General features: G+C 37.4%; 1 protein-coding gene and 3 non-coding genes across 4 annotated transcripts in view; all 4 read right to left on the reverse strand.

Moving 5' to 3' along the window:
• Positions 1 to 13,784, reverse strand: part of PTCD3 (pentatricopeptide repeat domain 3) — a 108,670-nt gene extending 94,886 nt beyond the window's left edge. Inside the window, exons 1-10 of the mRNA XM_053704266.1 lie at positions 13,675 to 13,784; positions 12,136 to 12,185; positions 8,864 to 8,900; positions 5,496 to 5,541; positions 5,351 to 5,419; positions 4,704 to 4,808; positions 3,471 to 3,594; positions 1,539 to 1,648; positions 1,162 to 1,232; positions 39 to 126 (exon numbers count right to left, since the gene is read on the reverse strand). Of these exons, the coding sequence (XP_053560241.1) occupies positions 39 to 126; positions 1,162 to 1,232; positions 1,539 to 1,648; positions 3,471 to 3,594; positions 4,704 to 4,808; positions 5,351 to 5,419; positions 5,496 to 5,541; positions 8,864 to 8,900; positions 12,136 to 12,185; positions 13,675 to 13,733 (759 nt within the window). The 5' untranslated portion in view covers positions 13,734 to 13,784. The remainder of the gene's footprint in view (positions 1 to 38; positions 127 to 1,161; positions 1,233 to 1,538; positions 1,649 to 3,470; positions 3,595 to 4,703; positions 4,809 to 5,350; positions 5,420 to 5,495; positions 5,542 to 8,863; positions 8,901 to 12,135; positions 12,186 to 13,674) is intronic.
• LOC128650709 (small nucleolar RNA SNORD94) lies at positions 3,260 to 3,400 on the reverse strand. Its single transcript, XR_008400971.1, has one exon. It is a non-coding gene; the product is annotated as a small nucleolar RNA SNORD94 (small nucleolar RNA).
• On the reverse strand, positions 4,944 to 5,084 carry LOC128650710 (small nucleolar RNA SNORD94). Its single transcript, XR_008400972.1, has one exon. It is a non-coding gene; the product is annotated as a small nucleolar RNA SNORD94 (small nucleolar RNA).
• Positions 5,820 to 5,960, reverse strand: LOC128650711 (small nucleolar RNA SNORD94). The gene has a single exon (XR_008400973.1). It is a non-coding gene; the product is annotated as a small nucleolar RNA SNORD94 (small nucleolar RNA).
• Positions 13,785 to 16,878: the final 3,094 nt, after the last annotated feature.

The raw sequence follows: 16,878 nt of genomic DNA on the forward strand, positions 1-16,878 counted from the left end.
AACTCTTTGGCAGTTTGCTTTTAACATCTGATATTTACCTTCACCATCCCTCTAATCATTGTGCAAAAAGAATGTGCATTCCTTTCTGGCATCAGGTTGAAGATTCTCTCTGCATTATTATTCTCTCTAAGAAGAAAAAAAGTGGTGATAAGTTTGCCATTGATTTGCCGTTCTTAAAAAGGGGTATTCAGTGTTCTCCACAGAAAATGTGGCCAGCCAGGTGGTATTATGAAGTAGCAATGTGGGGCAGTGTAATATTACATAATTTTCCGCTACCCAAAGCACAAACTAATTGCATTATTTAACAAATGTAATTAGTCTGTGCAATAAAAATTTAACATTTTTAATATTGGACAACATTTTAGTCGGTTGGTTAGTAAAATCAGCCGGGTGGTACAGCCGCTAAAAAGGTTGAGGAGAACACTGGGTATGAAACAATACATCAATATTCCTTTTCCATTTTCAAATTTTAACATAACTAAAACCTCAAAAAGCAACTTCTTACAACTGCAACCGCAGCTTCTAAACACAGAACATAAAATATTACCATCATAAATGATAAACAAAATTAAACTGGTACATTTTTTATGAAAAAATATAAAATAGTACATAAACTAATTCAATACATTTTTGAAAAACACAAACCACCTTATATATGATCATGGTCTGTTAAAGGGACATTAAACCCAAACATTTTCTCATGATTCCGATAGAGACTACAGTTTTAATCATTCCAATTTACTTCTATTATCTAATTTGCTTCATTCTTTAGCTATCCTTTATTAAGAAATAGCAATTGACATGGGTGAGCCAATCACAGAAGGCATCTTTGTGCAGCTAACAATCAGCAGCTACTGAGCCTATCTAGATATGCTTTTCAGCTAAGGATATCAAGAGAATGAAGCAAATTAGATAATAGAATTAAATTAGAAAGTTTAATTGTATGGTCTTTCTAAATCACGAAAGAAAAAAAAATTGGGTTTCATGTTCCTTTAAGTACATTATATACTTTTGCGTTAGTAAACAACTTATTATTAGACCTTCAGAACCATAGGGGGGAAAAAAAACCATCAAAGAAGGGGAATTATCCATAAGAACATATTCAAACATTTTTCCTCACTCTAAATTTTGGAGCTTTGAAAAAAAAAAAAAATTGCTTACCTCCAAGTAGAAATGTTATCAGAAGTTTTTCTGAAAGAAAAAGTTTGTTTTTTTGCCTCCTCTACATTGTCCTAAGGATAAATGGATATCACACTAAGAAGAGCAATATACAAGCGCCAAGATCACAGCAGCTTAATGATATAACCCAATCCCCATAAGACACTGGTTTTCAAACCGGTCCTCAGACCTCCCCAACAGGCCAGGTTTTTATCATTACCCTGGATGAGAGCAGGTTAAAACCATGTTTAGTAATCTGCTAATTTCACATGAGCTCTAGTTCAGATGGACTCAAAATCTGTCCTGTTAGTGAGGCCTGAGGACAGGTTTGAAAACCAGTACCATAAGACACCATAAAGAGTTTAACCCCATTCACTTACATTCTCATCTTCTCTCTGCTCTACCTGACCCTCCCGAGCAGGTTCCCGATCCCCATAAAAGCATAAAAGATCGAGGAGCCGGTTTGTGGTTTCTATTGATGGTGGTGCTCCTAGGAGAATTGTAAACAGGATAATTTAAGACCACAATTAACACAAAATTCATGAAAATGTCTATATTCTTAGGAAGGACTTTGCTTCAGTTTGAAAAATGCAATTTCTAAAAAGGGACAGTAAAGTCAAAATTAAAAACTTTCATGATTCAGGTAGAGAATGCAAATTTAAAACAATTTTTCAATTCACTTCTAGAATGGAATTTGCTTCATTCTGTTAGTATCCTTTGTTTACAAAACAGAAATGCAAACTGGGAGCTAGCTGAACACATTGGGTGAGCCAATGACAAGAGGTATATATGTACAGCCACCAATCTGCAGCTAGCTCCCAGTAGAACGTAACTGCTCCTCAGCCTACCTAAATATGCTTTTAATCAAAGGATACCAAGAGAAAAAAGAATTTTAAAATTGCATTCTATGAATCATGAGTTTCATTTTAAATGTACTGTCCCTTTAAAAGGGATATGAAACCCATTTTTTTTTCTTTCATGATTCAGATAGAGCATGTGATTTTAAGCAACTTTCTATTTTACTCCTATTACCAATTTTTCTTTGTTCCCTTGATATCTATTTGAAAAGGCAGGAATGTAAGTTTAGGAGCCAACCCATTTTTGGTTTAGAACCTGGGTAGTATTACTGATTGGTGGCTAACCAATTACATGCTCTATCTGAACCATGAAAAAAAAAAATGGGTTTCATATCCCTTTAGGAATCAGATTTTCCAGATAGAAGCAAAGTCAAAATTAAACTTCAAAGATTTAGATACAGAATGACATTTTCCAATTAACTTATATGATATTTGGTATCCTTTGTTGAAACACATACCTAGGAAGGCTGAGGAGAAGCAATGAACTACTGGGAGCTAGATGCCAATTTGTGGCTACACATATATGCTTCTTGTCATTGGCTCACACCCCATTTTTTATGCAGCTAGCTCCCAGTAATGCATTTCTGCTCTTTCAACAAAGGATACAAAACAGAATGAATGAAAACTGGTAATAGAAGTAAATTTAAAAAGTTGTTTTACATTGTATTGCTCTATTCAATCATAAAACAAAATGTTTGTTTCATGTCCCTTTAAGCAAAAACTTTCAAGATGGAGATAATTTACACACTTTATATGAAAGGTTAAGCAGAAGCACTACTAAAAAAAAAAAAAAGAGCATGAAGCATTAGAATGTACCTTTAATTATACAATGATATACTATAATAAAATATACTTATGGGGAGGGAGTTTCATTTTGGAATTTCTATGCTCCAACGTTTGATTGACAACTTAAAGTGACACTAACTTTTTAGGCAGTTGCTTAGGAAAGAGCTTCCACGCAACTGATGTTTAAAGCAATGTTGTACTCTGTAGCAGCTACCACATAAGAAATGCAGAAAATCTATTCAATATGTACTTTGCATTTCCCCCCAGACTCCTTCAATAACTAATATCAACGCTGCATAAAAGATGCAAAATTACATACAAAAGTTATCTTTAAATAAAAAAATTAAATTAAAACAAACCCCCCCCCCGCCCCGCTAGCTTTATAGTTTTCTCTCTTCATATTTGAACTTCTTCATTATAGAAATGTTGCTCTCTAACAGTAAGAAGTGTAGCTTTATTTAGCTCAGTAAGGCGACAGTCTCATGCAGGCTGTTCGCAGGCAGCCAACCACACGTCAGCTATCCTGAAAAACGCAGCCATGCACTCAGCTCCCATGATCCAGCTGAGGTCAGTACCCCTGCGCCAATCATCACTGCATATTAGGTCTACTACTATGAGCAATATTATTAAAAGCTGAGATAAGTGTCCCTGCCAAATAGCCATTATTACCTCCTTGGAGAAGTTGGTCAAATAAGTCAACAGAATCTTTAACTCTCCGAAGGCGAATACGCTCATTAAGGGCTTCTTCACTAACTCCTTCAATTTGGGGTTGCAAATATTCTGGCATCAGACACTTTATAAATAAAAAAATAGAAAAAAATAAAAAAATTAAAATACATATCAAATCTAGCAGCAATTCAACAATAACTGAATGTGAGACAGAACATTAAAATGATCAAATATTTTACATTACTTTAAAAGCCAAAATTTATAAGCGTCTTATTTCAAATTGAAAAATTACAGAAAATGTAGCAATGCGTAATACCTTGTTGAATCAGAGAAAGATTTTTTTATGTATCTTGGGTTTGAGAGAAAAAAAAAAAAAACAGTGGGGTTGGGAAACATGGCAGGGGGTGTACTCGATATTAAAAAGGGACATTTAAACGCTAAATAAATAAATGATAGACAGAATGATGCATTCAAAGTAAAGATTTGTCTGAGAATAACATGCAGATGTATTTTTTAAAGTTTCATTTGCTGTTAAATATTGACAAAATAAGTAAAGTTTTAGTGTCTATAAAACAATGGGAGCTGCCATGTTGTAACTTAGGTTACCTTCTCTGCTGTGGCCAATTAGGGACAATTATAAATAGGTCACTAAAGTGTGCAGCCAATGGCTGTGTGGAATATAACAGTGTTCTGCACTTTCATTTCTAAGAGGAACTGAAAAGCTCACATATTCAGAATGGAATTACAGGAAAAGGGGACAAAATAAAGTATATTGCAAATGTTTTCTTATATATACACAATTTATCATTGTATATTACCATCTCAAAGTGTTTAATGTCCCTTTAAAGGGAAAACTCAACATTCAATTTTCAGGATTAAGATACAGCATACAAATAACAAAATCAAATTGACTTATCAAATTGTACAGTCTGTTTAGCCTCCTCATGAGTATGTGCAAGAGTTCACAGTACATATGTATATCAGTTATGATTGGTATATGGCTGTCACATGATATGGGGCAAGGAAACTGAAATTTGATAGAAAAAAACCCTACACATTTGAAATTCAAATTGAATGCTATTATGTATATGTTGATTATGCAATTTTACTATATTTAATGTTCTTTTAAACATAGGAAAAAGTCTAAGTTCTAGTCCAGGACAGTAGTAACCTGCGTCAATAGATGCAGGAAATATGCTATTACATTTGTTATCCCTTGCATGCAACACTTACTGGAATGTGCGGCTCTGCTACGTCGTTCTCAAATAACTTTGGGTAGGTATTGAATACGTACTTTGCTGCATTTTTCCCAGACTCCTTCGATAACGAATATAAACGCTGCATAAAAGGATACATAAATTACAGACAAAAGTTATTTTTAATATACTGTATATATATATATATATATTCCTAATTTGACCATTATAGAAATGTTGCACTCTAAGAGTTGCACCATAAGAAGTGTAGCATTATGAAGCTCAGTAAGGCGACAGTCTCATGCAGGCTGTTCTCAGGCAGCCAACCACACGTCAGCTATCCTGAAAAACGCAGCCATGCACTCAGCTCCCATGATCCAGCTGAGGTCAGTACCCCTGCGCCAATCATCATTGCACATTATGTTTTAAACTACACAAGAGGTCTAAACATAAAAATATTTATACTTAAATCACCAAAAGCTATGTTACAGAAACCTAGCAAGTCTAATTTGAAAGGCGTAACAAGTTAAACATTTTAGCACACTAGTTGGGTGCACGCCAAGATTCTTAATTTGTTGGTTATTAAAATTTTTTAATAAAAAATAAGAACAAAAATTCTTCAGAGAGTCGATTCACTTTAAAAGAATGAATGGAAAAAAAGTAAAAGCTTTAGAAAATCCTTACAAATTCTGAAGAGGTTCTCGGTATAAGGTACGGATCATCCTGGAACCTGTAATGAGCAGCTGTAGGGTCCTATACAAGAAAAAGCAATTAGTATATAGTTCACTTGTAAAATGCAGATTTACTATGTAAAAACAAAAAAGCTTACATGGTTCACTGTGTGCGCAAGAGCCTGTAGAATGGCTGTTTTGCTCCTAAAAAAACAAAACTGTTTAGTCACACAATCGTGAATTAGTACGGCCAACTCTGAAATTTCATGACACCCGAGCACAACATATATGATCTACAATTAGTGGAGATCACATTTTCCCTCTAGTACCCAAGAGATGCAATGCATAAGCATAGGTACAATCTGTTGCTGCCCTACAAATAAATAAATGATACAGGTACAAATATTATATATATATATTAAATTTGACCATTATAGAAATGTTGCTCTCTAACAGTTGCACCATAAGAAGTGTAGCATTATTTAGCTCAGTAAGGCGACAGTCTCATGCAGGCTTTTCTCAGGCAACCAACCACACGTCAGCTATCCTGAAAAACGAAGCCATGCACTCAGCTCCCATGATCCAGCTGAGGTCAGTACCCCTGCGCCAATCATCATTGCACCAAGAGGTCTAAACATAAGCATAAAAAAATATTCTAGTACATAAGAGATGCAATGCATAAACAGAGGTACAAATAAATGATAGGTACAGATCCCAAAATGTCAAACTTATTAGTTAATATTTTATGGTTTGGCTTTCGTGTTCTAAAATGCAATAGTCTATACTTAAAACAAGTATTGCCTTATCTTTGAGGGTACTATGTATACAAAGGTATGACATTATCTAAAACTACCTTTAGGTGGGACGTATCTGTGTGACATGTAAATATTGCCTAAATGACATACAATATTGTGGTTTACATTTGGTTCCATCTCCTCTATATTTTACAGATGAAAATATTCCAAAACTCAAACCTATTTCTAGTCCCAAGCAGTTTGCAAATGCTGTAGGAAAACAACTTTTTTTTCAAAGTTTCATACCAAGTTCTTTAAAAGGGACAGTCTAGTTAAAATTAAACTTTCATGATTCAGATAGGGCATGCAATTTTAAACAATTTTCCAATTTACTTTTATCAAAATTTGCTTTGTTCTCTTGGTAATCTTTGTCGAAAGCTAAACCTAGGTCCGCTCATATGCTAATTTCTAAGCCCTTGAAGGACGCCTCTTATCTCAGAGCATTTTGAGTTTTACACAACCAGAGGGTGTTAGTTCATGTGTGCCATATAGATAGCATTGTGCTCATGAACGTGGAATTACCTAGGAGCCAGCACTGATTGGCTAAAATACAGGTTTGTCAAAAAGAAATAAAACAAGTGAGCAGTCTGCAGAAGCTTAGATATAAGGTAATCACAGAGGTAAAATGTATATTAATATAACTGTGCTGGTTATGCAAAACTGGGGAATGGGTAATTAACGGGATTATCCATCTTTTAAAACAATAAAAATTCTGGAGTAGACTGTCCCTTTAATTTGGAGAAGCTGTATGATTTTTACACCTAGTAGGGACATGAAACCCAAAACAACATTTTTGTGATTCAGGCAGAACATATCATTTTACTTCTATTATGACATTTGCTCTGTTCCCATGGTATTCTGTATTCAAGAGATACCTAGGTAGGCAATTGGAGAACTACATGGTAGGAAATAGTGCTGCCATCTTGTACTCCTGTAAATGGATAACTTTCTTGCAAAACTGCTGCCATATAGTGCTCCAGAAATGGGCCGGCTCCTAACACCTTTATTTCCTGCTTTTCAACAAAAGAAACCAATAAACTCAAAAGCCTGAAGAAATACATGACACCTCCCCAGAACTAACTATAACTTGAGGTCCCATCATACACCAAGTCATGGGAAAAAGAACTACAGTCTGAAATGACATACCAAGACTGGTACACAGTTTTCTCAGTTACCAAGAAAGCCTTAATTTTCACTAAGGTGCAAGAAACATTAAATTCTTCACCAGGTGGAACCTTACTCCCAGCAGGCTGAAACAAATATGTAGATCCACAAATGGTAAATGCTGGAGAGGCTGCGGAGAAGAAGCAACTCTTTCACATATATGGTGGAATGTCCTAAGCTGGACACCCTTTGGTCAGACGTATTAAGAGAAATGTCAAAGGTTGTGGGTAAGACTGCACCCAATGATCCTAAAATTGACCATTTCTCTCCCTGCATAAACTAGAGCCTAAAGTGACAAAAGCTTTACTCCTTAAAAATAGTATCACAACCCCGATACCTAGACAGTGGTCCCTACCGCTACTGGGTGGAGACTTTGCTGCATTTGGAGAGGTTTCACCATATCCAAACAGGTATGATAGACATACACAAACTTATGGTAAACACTTGGAACCAATCCTAAGAGGTGACTGAGGCCTATCTCCCCGTGGGCCCCTGTCCCTTATCTAGAACCCCTGTTATACATCATCTCATCCTATTCCCATTTCTTCTTACCCCACCCTCCCCTCCTTGATGCGCTTCACTCTCTATCCCTTCTTCCCACCATTGCATTAACACTTTTTAAAGTAAGTCTCTTAGGATGGATACACAAACACTTGATCAAGGAGGTTTTTAGTCTCTACTTCCAAACTTATTTCTCTCTCTTTTTGTTGTTTAAACATTAGGGCAACAGAATTGATCTACTCCTATAGTGAATATTTTATAAACATTAAACACATAATGGACATAGAAATAAAACTGGGGGATCTTCAGAACACTTCCAATGCAGTGAAACTTACCATACCAATAGAAAGAGGAAAAAATGGATAATAGAAGTAAAATTAGAAAGCTGTTTAAAATAGAAAGCCCTATCTGAATCAAGAAATAAATATTTTGGGTTTCATATCCCTTTAAGGTTTTTTTTTTTTTATATATAAAGTATTGTAGTTATTAAAGGGACACGGAACCCAATTTTTTTCTTTTGTGATGCAGATAGAGCATGCAATTTTAAGCAACTTGCTAATTTACTCCTATTATCAAATTTTCTTCGTTCTCTTGCTATCTTTATTTGAAAAAGCTTTTTTGTTCAGAACTCTGGATAGCACTTTTTTTATTGGTGGATGGATTTATCCACCAATCAGCAAAAACAACCCAGGTTGTTCACCAAAAATGGGCCGGCACCTAAACTTACATTCTTGCATTTCAAATAAAGATACCAAGAGAATGAAGAAAATTTGATAATAGGAGTAAATTAGAAAGTTGCTTAAAATGACATGCTCTATCTGAATCACAAAAGAAAAAAAAATTGGGTTCAGTGTCCCTTTAAATGAATGCAATATGCCCAGGTATATTAATTGTGTATGGCATTTGTATATGCAGATAGAATAGCACAGCTTGGACTGCTAAATACACAGTAACACTAAACAGTGACATGAATTAAGATTTTTGTTTAGAAAAGAAAATATAAACAGGTAACAAAACGGAGACAATGTTGTAATAAAGATGTTTATTAAAATAAAAGTCATACTAACCAGCTTTTTTTCCTTGGAATGACAATTTCTTCATTATCTAAAAAAACAAAAAAAATACAACAAATAAAATAAAAACCACAATCATAAAAAAGTAAACACAAACGTGATGTGGAAAGAAAAATGAAATTGTGGTGCATGGAAAACTGCCTATATCCTAGTTCCACACTCTCTGGCTTGGGAAAAAAAATAGGCCAAATGCAACGTTATTTATTTTGCTTTATTCACAACTCTATAGCACCCGCCTCAAAATACTCCAGTATTAGCCAGGAAATCGGGGGTGCTGTGCCCCAACGTACTAGCAGCTCTCTTAACAAGATTTTTAGGATAGGCAGCAAGTTCTTTTTCCCTTAAAAAAAGGGACATAAACATACATTTTTCATTCATAATTCAGAGAGATCATGCAATTTTAAACAATTTTCCATTGTCCTATTAACAAATTAGCTTTATTCTATTGGTATCCTTTGTTAAAGGTGCAACAATACCTTACTGGGAGCTAGTTAAACAAATAAGGTGAGTCAATAAAAAGACTAATGTAAGTGCAGCTACCAAACAGCTAGCTCCCAGTAGTATATTGCTACTCTAGCCTACCTAGGTATGCTTTTCAACAAACATTACCAAGAGAACAAAGCAAACTAGATTAAAGTAAATTGGAAAGTTGTTTAAAACTGCATTATCTGAATAAAAACAAAAAAATGTGGTTAAGACATCAGCTAAACTAAAAACAAGCATAGCAACACTAACACAGATTGAATTTAACCTATTCTAATGATCTGGCACAATTTCTGCCACATGATATGAAATAGTCTAATAGGTGTCTCAACACTGAAAGCCAAATTTTTCCCCAAGCACTTAGAACCCATGGTCTCGGAGACAAGTGTTGCAGATGAAATGCTGAACGGAGCTGGTGATGGGGGGGCGTAATGTGACAACCAGTGCCAGCCGCTCCCTGCTTAGGGTGAGGACTTCTCTGTGGCTCCCCAAGCAGGATTTTAACTGTTTTTAATCCATTGGTGGGGTTTCAACAGAGTTTTAACTGCTGATAATGCAAAAATTGAATGAGCGGACAATTTAGAGCATGCAAATGTCCCTTTAATTTACATATTTGAACATGTTTTTAAATTATGATAATTGTATTGGTAATGTATCTTTGTCAGCCATACATTAACTCACATAACCAACAATAATTATATCCTTACAAATAGGGATGCACCGAAATTTCGGCCGCAGAAATGTTTCGGCCGAAAATGGTATTTTTAACTATTTCTGTTTTCGGGGGTTTTTCGGTAAAATTATTGGGAAGCATGTTTTAAATTTGATGCTAGCCTAGAGCTGCTGTTTAAGTTCATTACTTGACTTACTGTTTTGCATATAATGAGTTTTCTAGGACTATACTTTATTTGGATAATTGGTAAAAAAAAAAAAAAAAAAAACTTAAATCTGATTCTCCTATTAAACATAGGCACTTTCATGCATCAAACTTTAAATTACACTGCTTTTGTTAAAATACTTACCTTTTCATTCTGAAAGCCTCTCCAGCCTGATGCAAGCCTCTTCTTACATCAGGAATGACGATTCCGGCATCCTCCAATCACGGCTTCCCCCCGGGGGAATCATTGCCTAAAGCAACACAGTGATTGGTCGAAGGCCAGAATCGTCATTTCTGACGTCGGCAGAGGCTTGCGACGGGCGGAGGAAGCGCTGGAGCGGCTTGCAGAAAAAAAAGCTGTGAAATTGAATGTTTGATGAATGAAAGTGCCCATGTTTTTCATAGGATTATTAAAAGCTGGGCACTGATTCATCAAAATTTACATTGACTTTAAGTGAATAACGTTCCTTCTCCGTTAAACGGGACATTAAACACGTTGAGATGGTAATACATATTAAAAAAACCTCTGCAATATACATTCAGTGTTTGTAATTACACATGTTGGTAACCCTAAGTGACTTATTGCTTGTTTTTATTGTTAAATGTGTCAAATTGTGAAAGAAAGGTGTTCCTGCCATACAGGGGTATTTATTCATTTGAATGCTATCCTTGGAGCTAAAGTAGCTCAGTAAAGTGTGAGTACAGCTCCTATTGTGATTGAATAGTATATAAATGGTATTATACTATGTCTGCTCTTCGAGGAAAACGCCACCTCCTGAACAGCTGAATTACAGGTCCTTTAATGAGATGGAACGTTATTTGCTACAGTCCTGAAAGCATAATTTATGATTTATTGCTTTTGGGCACATTTTTTTCACTTACATTTTTCTTATCACACAATTTTTATTAAAGTGAATGTAAATTTTTCCTGTTTGTATAATATTACGTAAACAGCGGTCCCACCCACTGTTTACGTATCGGCACTGTGCGCTCCCGTGTAGTTTTTCAATTGCGCATGCGTTACTCCTGTTTCCGCTTTTTAACAACATAGTATTCATTGAATGAGTCTAACTATTCAATGAAAACTATCGTTGCGAGTGGTGAAGGACAGGATCTATTAAAAGTATAACCTTTAATCCTGCAATCTCTAAAGAATATAATATCGAGTGTAAGTTAATTTTTTAAGCTGCAATCTCATTTACTTTAAGCAAAATAACACAATGTACCGATATACGGAGCCCTTTCAGATCCACTAATCCAAGCGGCACAATACAGAGGAAATGACAGGACTCCGTATAACATTCTATTGCGACGCCGTGTTTAGATATATAGCGCATGCGCGAAATGTGCACGAGCTTACAATACATTAGCTCTACACCGCAAACTAACGCATGCGCAATGATGACGTATTACATCATGGTAACGGGGGTGGGGCCCCCCTGTGGTTAGAGCCGTTATTGGCTATCAAGACGTTGATAAAAAAATAGAGGAACGGAGCGCGAATGCCGGGAGGAGGGTGATTTTAGCGAAAACTAGGATAAAATACTGAAAATAAAGGTAACAAAAAAGTTAAAATTTGATGAATGAAACTCATGTTTTTTCTTGACAAATGTTACACAGGTGTTTAGACAAGAGGCTGACTTTACAATCACTTTAAGTCTGACTATTTTAGTTTATCTAATAGTGATTAAAACATGTCCCTTAGAAGTCTTCTTGTCAGACCAATCTGCATAGAGATACCACACCAAACTCAAGAGTAAATTGCACAAACCATCTTCACTTTAAAGCTGGAGGACATCTTAATCTAGAGTGTATTTTTTACATAGTATATATAGCTAGCTATACACTGTACTCATAAAACATGTTCGTCATAAAAATGAAAAGTAGAACCTGGTTTTGGACTCACCCGCACTCACAGCTGCAGAAGCCTGATGTCTAACGTTCCCATACAGATACCTAAAGACAAAAAACAGAATCAAGAGAAAATACAAAGAGATCAGTTGTGACCCCCTCCCCCTGCAATGAACTGGCTATTATGCTGCCTTGTTGGCAAACAAAAGTGTGCACCAAACTTATAAGGGTCGTCTTGTATACAGAGTAGCTCTGATGTGCACAAATCCACATGCAAAACGCTCACAGGTTCACAATCCTAAAGCAAGAGATTTTAAACCCTGAGATTGGCCTATGGGAAACTGCATACCACACTCTCATCAAAGGGTTAAACACTAAAATATACAGTAACGTATAATAAACTTATCCACGACCAACAGAAGCACATACCGTAAGTATTTATACAGGTATACCTCACTTTACAGCGCTTCACTAATACAGAGCTTTGTGGATTTGAAGCTCAGCCTCCAAGGATTTTGAAACAGTGCTGTAATCATCGTGAGATTGCAAGAAAAGTAACTGGCACCATTTTGTTATGCTTAGTTCACTCTGTTTACATCATTAGAGTGCAATCTGTGTCTCAGTGCTATAGTCTGGCAAATTGTACTACAGTAATTGTCACTATTTTACAGGTACAGTATTTATTCAATACTAATCGAATACTGTGCTGTGCTAGTGTTAAACTAAACATAGCACTATTGCACCCCTAATATAAGTTAGTTCAAACTTGTTTTCAAGTTTTTAAACACACTGGCTAGTGAAAAGAAAGCTAAAACTTCCTTGTTTCACTTTAAGGCGGTTTTCACTTTACAGCGGGGCTCCGGTCGCTAAACCGCTGTATGAGCGGGGTATACCTGTACTCACATTAAAAGGGACAGTCTAGTCAAAATTAAACTTTCATGATTCAGATAGGGCATGCAATTTTAAACAACTTTCCAATTTACTTTTATTATCTAATTTGCTCAATTCTATAGATATCCTTTGTTAAAGAAATAGCAATGCACATGTGTGAGCCAATCACACAAGGCCTCTAGGTGCAGCAACCAATCAGCAGCTACTGAGCATATCTAGATATGCTTTTCAGCAAGTGATATCAAGAGAATGAAGCAAATTAGATAATAGAAGTAAATGAGAAAGTTGTTTAAAATGACATGCTCTTTCTAAATCACGAAATAAAAAAATTGGCTTTCATGTCCCTTTAAATATATTATCTTTAACGTTTCCTTAACTAAAATAATTTCGAATCCTGTTAAGTACTTATACACCATATTGCACCGTCCTCTATAGGACCAAAACGGTTATTGCACAACCCAGAAGAAACCGGCAGCTAAAACAGCAAAACTCATTCCATGAGCTCATCCCCCAGCCCCATAATGTGGACGCATCTGTAAATTAAAACCCAGTGACTGAATAAAAAGAGCTGGGTTTCTAACATAGGGATTATATAATATAAAGGTTCGCTATTCTTTCCATCCCCAGACATCGACTCAGGGTCTGGCCCGCCCAACTTATTAAACCCATTTTCAGACCGGCAACGTGCTCCAGCCCACAGTACCTGCTCAGCAACCTCGGTCTGCTCCACACACCACTGAGTCGGACACAGGGCAGCGCCATGACAGTCTGCAGCTGGATGAGCGCATTGCGCAGGGGGGGGTACGCACACAATCACTAAATAACCTTCAGCACAACCCGCTATAGAGTAAGTTAGACATGACAGGCCACAATACGTACTACACTTACTGTGTCCAATGCCGCACACACAGCTTCAGCAAGTGTATAGTAGATACCCCCCCTCAAAATATTTGATGGAACCGTCCATTTCCGGTCACACAGTCCCACACACGTGATGCGTCTGCCCTTGGAAACTATACGGAAGAGTGAACCATTCGTATTGTAACTAGATGGCCATGAGCCTCAATGTTTTGTCACACTTTAATTGCAATATATCCTTTATTTATTAAAAAAACAACAACAATGCTTTTTAAAAAACTAAATACATATTAGACATGATAATTTATAATCATCAAGATCAATTTATGGGGGCACCCATATAAAAAAAATAACACACAATATTACACCTGATATACAATAAGAACTTCTCGTAAACTAAATACAACATATACATTGCACCATCTCATAGACTTAACGCTGACATTGCGTGGCCTGCCGCCTAGGCAGGTGCTCCTTTCTCCCTGCCCAAAGTGCAGGTCCGATAATCATAATTTATATATACAATGCTTAGTTATGCATAATGAAAAGACTTTGTGATACATTTTATATTTATTTTGCCTCCTTTCATGTAACTGAGATCTGAAAATTGACCAGGTTCTTATTCTTAGAACTTGAAATGCCCCTGCTGACTAAAAGGATTTATCAGAGGGAGGGAGCTCTGCAACAAGAGAGAGGGAGACGAGATAGGAGTGGAAGACGGATAGAGAATCTAATACCTGTCTCCTAACCTTCAAAAGTTCGTAGTTCTTAATAACTACCTAAATCTTAAGCTCCTGTTTGCCTGTGGCTCATACCCCTACTCCTTTTCCCGACTTCGCATCTCTCCAGGAGGGGAGCTATCCATTCAGACGAACCCAGCCTATAATCACATATAAGCAATAGCAAAGTCGACAAATTCAACCTCCCGTTCACACAGACGGCACGAGCCCTGTTCTTCACCTAGTTTACTTACTTCGGCCATGTAGTGCTAACCACCTGAGGGAGGGGATCCCGGATTCTCTCCCCCCCAGTTCCATTCTCATAAGGGAGGTAAAGGTCCTGAACACATATACCTACTCTAACACTGGTGATCTACCGGTCTGACAAGATGGCTCACGCCATGAGGAAGAAACAGAAACACGAGGCTCCCCATCAACAAGAGAATCACCTTCAAGCTCCTTAACCACGCGTTCAAGGCCCTACACAACATCGGACCCGAATACCTCAACCACCGCATACATTTTTACACCCTCGCCAGACAACTCCGATCGGCCGGCAAAGCACTCGCAGTCATCCCCCGCATCAGCAAATTCACAGTGGGTGGAAGATCCTTCTCCCACATGGCAGCAAAGACATGGAACACCCTCCCGCTGCACCTCGGACAATCCACCTCCCTTACAAAGTTCAGAAAAGACCTCAAAACCTGGCTCTTCGACTGAATGCCCATCCCCTCCCCCCTTCTCCTATCCCTTTCCCTTAGCGCCTTGAGACCCTCACGGGTGATTAGTTCGCGCTCTATAAGTACCCAATAGATAGATAGAACCCCAAATATACACTAGCAGACCATTTCAATAGTAAAAGTTGCCACGACCAAGAGGTGTCTGATGATGACTCAAGAGACTCCACTGCCTCATTCAAAGGATCCCACAAACCTGTTAAAACGAGCATGGACCAACTCTCCCTCATTCATCAATTCTTGACTCTATTAATGCTCTCTCCGACAAAATGGACACTCACTATACCTACCTCAAGCAAGACCTTAGACAGTCAGTTAGTGAGCTGAAAACGCTTGAAAGGAAACATGAGGACCTGGGGGTGGACCATGCAAACCTTCTCTCTTATACTCAGGATCTAGCGGAACATATCTTCAACCTTGAATCAAAGCTGGCGGACCTGGAGGACAGGTCACTCCGTAATAACCTTAGGATCAGAGGCATAGCAGAGGAAGTGGGTCCTTCTGATTTACCTGGTTATCTCTTTGGTCTCTTCAAAGAACTACAAGGTATGCTCCAAGATCAAGATCTCCTAATTGACAGAGCCCATAGGGCCTTTCGTCCTACGAACACAGCTTTGGACTCTCCCAGAGATTTTATCGTCAGATTACATTCTTTTATAAGTAAGGAGAAAATCCTCAGATCGTCCTTCACCAATAAAGCATTAAAAGATCCTTACCAATCCATCCAAATTTTCCCGGACCTCTCACCCCACACTCTAGCTAAGAGACGAACATTCCAACAATTCACCCAGATTCTTCGCTAGCACAATGTGAAGTACAGATGGGGATTCCCAGTGAAGATCTTTGTTCAACATAGCGGCCATTCCTACACCATCACATCGCCTGAACAAGGCATTAGGCTTCTTCAATCTCTCGGTCTCTCTTACACTTCAGACACCACCAAACAGACACCTGAGAACCCTGGGGCCCTTAATTCAGGGGCCCCGGAGTTGCAACCATCTCTAAGTCCTCCTCAACAGTTGAAAAGAAAAGACATAACCCACTCAAAGGACATACCTTGATTCATTGGCGCTGTTTTCTTCTCTCAAATTTATCATTTCTTTGATACCGGTCACTATCTCGGATCAGTAAGGCCTACGCACGGGTACTTATCTTACCCTCCTACTATTGGCCCGGATGTATCCTTTTTTAAGTGTTAATGACCCTCTAAGATACACTTATTTGACAGATCCCACATTGCAATGTTTGTTTTTGACTGTTAATATTGTTCATCATTTTGTCCTCATTTCTTATAGGTTGTTATGGTTACCTACTCAGAATCTTTTTAGACATGATTATATGTACGCATTCTGTTCAGCTTTCCACTGTTTTCTGTCTTCCATTTACCTAAGTGAGTATTCAGTAGGGCCTGGTCCCAAGATAGGTATTAATATGTTGACCTAGGCTCCATATTACCACATTCGAGATCAAGATACAGGTAATCTGTTTGAGACTGCACAACTGACTGGCACTTGCACCCATAGATATACATGATCACACAGAGAGTTTAACTGTTTACTAGAGTCTATATAGAGTCTAGTCTGATCTTGATAA

The sequence above is a fragment of the Bombina bombina genome, chromosome 2, assembly GCF_027579735.1.
Source record: "Bombina bombina isolate aBomBom1 chromosome 2, aBomBom1.pri, whole genome shotgun sequence".
In the NCBI taxonomy this organism is placed as follows: Eukaryota; Metazoa; Chordata; class Amphibia; order Anura; family Bombinatoridae; genus Bombina; species Bombina bombina.